At 40.7% G+C, this 8,143-nt stretch overlaps 1 protein-coding gene across 1 annotated transcript in view; it reads right to left on the bottom strand.

Annotated features, from left to right (window-relative positions):
• Positions 1 to 2,621: 2,621 nt before the first annotated feature.
• Positions 2,622 to 8,143, bottom strand: part of yy1b (YY1 transcription factor b) — a gene marked incomplete at its 5' end in the record, with an annotated part of 6,143 nt that continues 621 nt past the window's right edge. The window contains 4 exon segments of the mRNA XM_035678670.1: positions 2,622 to 3,707; positions 4,799 to 4,957; positions 5,707 to 5,767; positions 6,644 to 6,806. Of these exon segments, the coding sequence (XP_035534563.1) occupies positions 3,525 to 3,707; positions 4,799 to 4,957; positions 5,707 to 5,767; positions 6,644 to 6,806 (566 nt within the window).

The raw sequence follows: 8,143 nt of genomic DNA, 5'->3' as shown, positions 1-8,143 counted from the left end.
CACACACACACACTCACTCTCTCCTCTGTTACCTTGGCAACATATTTTCTGCATGGAAATAGCATCTCTTGCTGTGGCCACAGCAGAAGAAAAAAAATCCGGCACTTCAAGAGATTTAAACGTGTCCAGAACAGATTTAAGTTCAGAGATTTGACCTACAGATTGGATGGAATTGAGTTATGCTGTCCTGCGTGCCTTACCATCAAATTGGCTGTGTGATGGAGCAATGGAGGAGTTAAGCATAATAGTCACTGACAGGCTTTCACTAAATGTAACCATGGATGTAGTGGAGCGTATACCTACATATGAGCCCATTTGTACAAAGTCTATATTTGCAGAATAATGTTTTCATACCTTTAATGGGTTTAAAGATTCAAACAGAATATATTAAATTAATGTCAGACATAACTTATACAATTGAATGTTTACACTGGCGTTTTTCTGCCTCAGGACTTATTTACATCTAACATCACACGATTATGTATTTCAGCTCTTGACAAGCAGAGCACAAGCAAGGGAAAGAACCCTGCAGAAGTGTTATTAGGAAATGTAAAATAAATAATAAAAAGCACAGAGGGCTGAGGGTATATCTGTAAGGATTTCCTGATTTAGTCTCCACTCACAGATGAAGGGGTTTAGTGCAGCAAACTGTGGGTATCTCACTGCTGTGGCTGCCTGGTATACTTCAGTGTGATAAACCTTTCTTTGCTTGCTGCCAGTGCAACAGAGAGGGCGACAAACTAATTAAAGAAAACCCAGGCGTCGAGATTGTAGGCGAGATCACACTCTGCAAAAAAGCTAAGACTTGGCCAAAGCAAGAGAGGGAAAGCAAGAAAGGGGGAAAAGCATCCAGGTAAACATGCAGCACAGAATTAAAAATAGAAAAGAAAAAAAAAGGCCCGACACACAAGTGCCTTGACTCCTGGGAGAGAGAAGCCATAATGAAATAAGCATCTGAAAGAGAGCAGGTGTTGGAGGCTTGACAGACTTCAGCTGCATAACAAGTAGCGCATTTACTCTCCCCTGCCTTTGTCAATCAAAACAACCAATCCTGTGAATAAATCCAGCCTTAGAAAAAAAAAGAAAGAAAGAAGACAGAGACCCCCAAGTGGAATCATGCCTGAATCAGCCTTTACATACTCTCTCTCACACACACAGAGAGGGTGGACTTACACATAACTCCAGTCAAAGTTGGTCCCAGGTAGAGGTAAAATGCGCCTGGTTCTGAATTTCAAGCAGCGAGACTGAGCTGTTTGGAGTCTGAAAAAGCCAATAAGACATCAAGAATGCACTGGAGCTAAATCAATTTATTTCCCCGGCAGAAACACAGAGCAACACAGCTCCCTTTTGTTTTTCTCCTCCTCTTGGATCGTTCTGTGTGACAGACAGTGAGGACAGGAGTTTTTAAAAAAAGAGGGAACTTCAAACAGCATATTTTACTCCTCGCGCAGAGCCTTGATGCTGTTGGTGTATCTACCGCCTGGGGTTCAGCACCATGGATAGCACTGGCACCTGGGTAAAGTCATTTAGTGCCAGAAGGGGGCAGTAATAAGAGCTGATCTGGAGTCTGCAGCAGTGTGACCAAGGATCAGGCCAAAGAGCAGGATCTTAGCAGGACGCTGAGGTAGACAGTTGTGCTAATCCTGCTGGCTGAGCAGAAAAGGGAATGGACTTATGTGTAAACTAAAAAATTGCAAGTGGAGACCCGAGAGGGGAGGAAGGAAATCCCACTGAGCTGATGGAGCTTTTAGAACGTCTGTTATCCTGAGTCAAATATGAAGACCATATGAAGACATATTTATTTTCAGTTTCTCTAAAAGTGGATGTCTTGACTGTTTTCTGACTTTTCACAGACCACAAAATAATTTAATTGATTTAGAAAATGATTAGTGGATTAATTGATGATGAAAACAACTGTTAGTTGCAGCCCAAGAATTTTGTGATGTGGCATTTCATTAATTTCCCACAGAATATGTTTTATATTTTTTTTGAGTGCTTATATTTTCTAATACCTTTTATGTTCTTCATTGATGGATTAGTGAACGGGCCTATGGGCATAGGCCAGGAGCCACAGCTTCTGTATGACTATTAATAAGATGTATCGTGACATCTATTGAAGGGAGAAGCGTACAGATGATGGTCCTGCATTTAAATTTGTACTTAAATAAAGTTTGTATCATAAATAAAAGCACTCATTATGCAGAATGACCCCTCTATGATTATATTATTGGATCACTACTACTGATGCATTAACATATCAGCAGTACTTATACTATAGCAAAAAGTACTGTAACACATACAAGTATCTCTTAATTTCTCCCACTGATGACATTTTCATGAATGTTTTCACTTGTTTGTTAAGCAGATTTAGAATATGTTAAAGCTGCTTTTCATACATGACTAGCATGTTATGAAAGGCTTTCTCAAATGTAGAAAAAACACATTGTAGCGACCCGGTACCTCACCTGGTACAGCTGGCGCCTCATGTCCTAAAGCGGAATCCTTGCTGCAGTGACCATAGGTTTGACTCCGACCTGTGGCCCTTTGCTGCGTGTCAACTCCTCTGTCACTCTTCAGCTGTCACTATCAGTTAAAGGCAATATATGAAGGATATCAATCAGTGCTGGTATATTTCGACAGGGTTGGAATGACCCATTTTATTGTGGGCATTTGAGATACATGGGTGTAAATATCAACAAAGGAAGTTAATGGTTGACGTCTGTACATTACATTCTAACAAAGAAAGTGATGGTCTCGCAGTCAATTCAATGTACGCTTCAGATACTTTAACTGAGACACGCTCTGAGTAATACTACTCATTCATCTGTGTAAAGACAGTTCATAGAAAATATAAAGCAACTCATGACTAAAAGTTTAATTGGTTAACACTTTAAATCACACCTCTATCTATGTCTACTTAATTTCAATACAGCCATACAATACAAGTATACAAGGTTATTTTGTGGTTAGAGAAAAATACAACCAAAGGTATGGAAATGCAAACATACAGCTGTTTTTAAACTTCTCATACATGTGAAACAGGTCACACAAGGCTGAGGCCGTTGTATCATATCAGGTACGATCTCATAATGCAGGAGGAAAACAAAAACAAAACAACAAAAAAAATCACAATTTTACTAAACATAGCCTGAGTCAAGTGTACAATATGCACACTTGAAGAAAATAAAAGCTATGTGAGAAAATAAAAATACTAATAGATTGCTGCTTCTCTCCTCACTCTGGTAAAAATAAGTCTCTGATGTCTGTCCATGAGTTCCATCTTCTGGAGAAACAAAGGGACTGTGTTGGCCGGGGCTTTGGGGAATAGTCACTGTGTTCCTCATCCAATATGACAGCAGAAGAAAGGGGACGCAGGAAAACTAGCTGAATTTCAGTGTTTTTAAGTCTTTTACTCTGTCAGATTTTTTTCATATAAATCAAGCTTTTCATTACGTCTTTGAAAGAGGATTCACGTGCCGCTGCTCCGTTTTCATCGGTGTGGCTTGACGCTGGTGGATGGGCTCTCATTGGTTATTTTTGGCTTTGGCGTGTGTGAGAATGTGGGACTTTAGGTTGGTTGACTGCGCAAATTTCTTATTGCAGCCGTCGAAAGGGCAGACGTAGGGTCGGTCTCCAGTGTGGATCCGCACATGTGTGCGCAGGTTGAAGTCCAGAGAAAACCTTTTCCCGCAGCCTTCAAAGGTACACTGAAAGAAATGAGAGGAGAAGGGGGATCAGTCTTTGCCTTGATCATACCGTGTGACATCCAGCTCACCTGTGTTTACCCTAAAAAATGGCTGCCGTGAAAAAGGTCTATTGACTATTCGTTAAACATCTCCCCCCAAACAGCATGAGGCTATAGTAAGAGCTATACTGCAACTACTACCTGGGGTTGACGGCCCCAACAGAAAGCCTAATTCATGATTAGCACATCCACAGTATTTCCCCACTAAGTGAGAGTTTAGGCTGACATTAGCAGCTCTGTGCTAACAGATTAACAGTGTTAATCCTACAAGTCTTAACATTTAAACTGAAACATTCTGTTAAATAATACAAACAATAAAACTAAGCAGTCAAACACAATTACAACAGTATGATCCTACATCTCCCCTATTATACTATATTATCTATAACAAATGATAAAACAATACTGATTCTCTTTTTAAATCAGGAGGATGCTGACTTTTCACTTGAGGCAAGCAGCTTTAGTCTTTTAGGACGATATCATTTATGTAGCCATCACATACATGTAACACATTAAGATAATGATTAGGTTTCTTCTTTTAAAGTTACAAGTCAGATGGAAACATTTAAAAGTCAGCTGGAGGCTGTTTTTAATCAGATAATGGAGCTAATTAGATAGCTAGCCAGCTACAGCTGTTACTGCAAACTCTGCTAGCAACAACTATCATTTCAGCAAAGTGGACAAACTGCTTTCCAAAATGTCTGCTTGGTAAATGTTAAATCTGCTCTTGTGAGTGAAATATGTCAGAAATTACAGAGCGTAAATTCAAATAAAGAGATTGTTTTAGCATAACCTCAACTAACATCATGCTAACTCAAAATGTTAACAAGAAGTGAGATGAGCGACCTTTGATTTATCCGCCAAAGACAAACTTTTATTGGTGTTTGGTACTTGTTGGGTAATTGAACCCCAGAAATAAGCCAGCAATAACGTATTATCCCATTCTCCTTGGCTTGAATTTGGCTTAAAACGGTGGGCTTATGCGCTTAAAATGTAAAAATAGTGCGAGTGTAGCTGTATGTGGGGGAGTGTGACGCTAGCCCAGATGCCAACCTGGAAGGGTTTCTCCCCTGTGTGAACAAGTTGGTGACGTTTGAGTTTGGAGCTCTCGACAAACGCCTTGCCGCACTCGGCGCAGACGTGCACGCGGGGGCCGTGGGTGTGGAGATGCTTCCTCATGGCTGAGTTGTCCCTGAACATCTTTGTGCAGCCCTGGGGATCAGAGAAAGTGCAGCACAGGGTTGACAAACAGCACAGACAAGCAAACGTAAGGTTCTGTGCAGCAGGGTTGTAAACTCTGAAGCAGTGCACCAAAGGGTTTTTTTGTTTCCATGCACACAAATATAAAAGGTCAGGTGAGCTGCAACCATCAGTCAATTAATCGGAAACTACTAAATTGTTTTGATAATTGATTGTTTTCATTTCTAAAGAAGAAATGTCCAAATTCTCTGATTTCAGCTTGTGAACATTTATCTTTAGTCCTGTAGGACAGTAAACTGAATATATTTGGGTTGTGGACAAAACAAGACATTTGAGGACATCGACATGAGAAATAGTGATCAACATTTTTTTTATACGTTTTAGCCCTACTCTGCATTTTGTATAGTAAGTTTCCCTTAATCAGGTTTAAATCCTTTAAACAAGTGGAGCTTCCTCTTCCTGAAGTGGCAACTATCATTATAAATACTGTTAACAGCCTCGCTCCAACGACAGGCTGCTCGTTGAACAAATACAAGCCTTTACATAAAGCTAAACATGTAGAGTTCAGATAAGGTTTTATTGTTCTTGTAAGTACATGAAAATCAATACTCTCGAGTGCTTTCTTTGCTTTTAAATAACCTTTTTAGAAATGCTCAATTATACAGAAAGCAACAATGCAAGACTATCAAACCTGTCGGGAACTATGGGCTTTATTTCAGCAAAGTGGTGGCGAGGTTCCTTTGGGTGCATTTTAAACTCACTTTATGAGGGCAAGCTATCGTCCGGGGAGCGTCGTCCTCTTTGACTTTCCTGGGCTTCATCCTGTTTAGGGAAGAAAATAACATGGTTTGAGGTTTTTAACAAACAAAAACAGACACATGATGCAAAGCCACATGGGGGCCACTAGTTTAGTTTTAATGTGTTTTTTTTTTTTTCATTCAATCAACAACCAGTTTCAGTAAGAGGCAGTCTGTTAGAGCAGAAACATCCTCACTAGACGTGAAGTTATTATGGTAAATAATTACATAATGCCCACTCGCTGCTCTCACTGCTTTCCTGCAAGCTGCAAAGAGCTGAAACAGTCGGTCTGTTAATCTGCAGCAATTTTAATGATCAGGTGTTAATATTTGCTTTTTATCTTTGAGTTTTGAACTCCAAATTGGACAGAAAGAGCAATTTGAATGGGTCAAAGTTGGTTTTATCAGAACTCTGGAGGAGTATTTTCCATTATTTTGATTTCATAGACTACACAATTAAATGACAATAATAACTGTTAGTTGCTAGAGTGGCTAATATCTTTTACTGACTTTTTATTTTATCTCCTTTGGGTGTCACACAGAATACAATGTAGTAAATAGTCTATATAATTATATTCATTTTGGTCTGCTTTAGCATATGTCATAACAAAAATGTTTAAAACAAAAATAAGCTGGATTCCAACACAAAAGTACATTTAAAAACCCTTTTTTAGCAAAAGTCCAACATGTTTTTGCCTGACAGACTCCAGCAACAGAATATCTGACTGTGTCCAGTGTCACATTTATCTCTACTACATTTCACCTTTGTGATTAAACAGCAACCTTTTTTCAAACATATTCATCAAAGTTGTCTACAATTAATGTCTGTTTCTCAGGAAACAGCTGCGTTTACATTTGGGACACAGGATGCACACACACACACACACACACACACACTCACCTGGCAAACTCGGCCAGCTGTTTGGGGTCTGAGAGGTCGATCCCGGGGATGCCACCAGGGGGCAGCTTCTTCCCCGTCATGTACTCCGAGTAATCCGGAGGGGAGTTCTCCCCCACGATCTGTTCCTCCACCACCGACTCATGGTCAATGTCTTTATTGTCATCTAGAAACACATTACAGAGACTGAACCGATAACATAGTGGTTTTTCCCTAAGTGTGAGGGAGGGCAGAAACATCAGCAGCTGCCGTGGACAGCAGGTTATATTAGGAGCCACATCATTGTTGCATAATTGCTTTTTGATTTACATCAATAGAAACCTGCCCCCATTTTCACATATTACCCGCTTCCTACTGCTCACAGCTGTGCAGGTTTATGCTTCGTAAACTGCACTGTACACTAAAAATGGTAGGAAGATAACAATTACGAAATGTTATCCTAATAATACCTTTCCATATAGATAACAAAACGTGACACGAATGTAACAAAAATGCCAAATGTTGACAAATTGTAGAATAAAAATTGTTTAGGAGGGCCACAGTTACAATAATTTAAACTAAAATTTTACCCAAATGAGAAACTTTTAACTTTAAATACATTTAAAAAGGAAGATATAAACCTGAGGCCAGGTTTGAAGGCTATTCTTAATTTATAAAAGTCCAATCTATGAAGCAAGACATAATAACCTCTAATTATAAGCAGCAATATAGTAATAGTAATAATAATAATAATAATAATAATAATAATGAGCAGCTAATCCTCCTTTAAACCAGCAGAGTGCACTAAAAATAGACAGCTACAACAGTAAGAAGTGTTTTCATCTCCAACAGAATAAACGTACTCAGAAAATATGAACTCCTAGTTGCCTTATTGAACCCTTCTCCTGCCCCTGCCCCTGATGAACTACCCCCTGGTCACGCAGTCCCCTCACCCAGAGGCAGTAACTGTTAGTTACCCTGACGCAGACGCACAGCTGTCTGGTGAGCTCCCCCCAGCAGTAACCCGAGCTAACTGCTAATCGGTTCCCGGGCTGAACAACAACCCGGGTTAGATATTCACACATATTAAACCTGCACCCGCTCCACACAGCCCCACCGACGCTACAGCTCAGCCCCAGCTTCACCACAGTTTTGCGGCCTGTAAATATCCCAAACCCCGCTGCCTCTTCTCTCCCCCCCAACCCCCCCAAAGCACCGCCGCCATCTCTGCCTGACCGCGACTATCGCCATTTTTTCGGGGCCGCCGCCATACTTACTAGTCTCGGGGAATATGGCGGCGCCCAGCAACACCTAAAACATGGCCTCCCTTCAAAACAAAAACATTTCGCTGTGGTGCGGTGAGCTTCTGCATCGAAAACTCGCTCCATTAGTCGCTTTTCACAGCGGTGCAATGGACAACTCCAGGAACTAGTCTGGTGCAGCAGGACAACGCCCTGGCAACGAGGCCTCATGCAAGCGGCTCACAGCGGATCTGACAGACTGACAGGGCTAGCACAGGTTACT

This window comes from Morone saxatilis, unplaced genomic scaffold (genome assembly GCF_004916995.1).
Source record: "Morone saxatilis isolate NCDOM2014 unplaced genomic scaffold, NCSU_SB_2.0 Contig7, whole genome shotgun sequence".
Taxonomy (NCBI): Eukaryota; Metazoa; Chordata; class Actinopteri; family Moronidae; genus Morone; species Morone saxatilis.
Note: the sequence above shows the minus strand (reverse complement) of the source record. Positions and strands in the feature narration are given on the sequence as shown.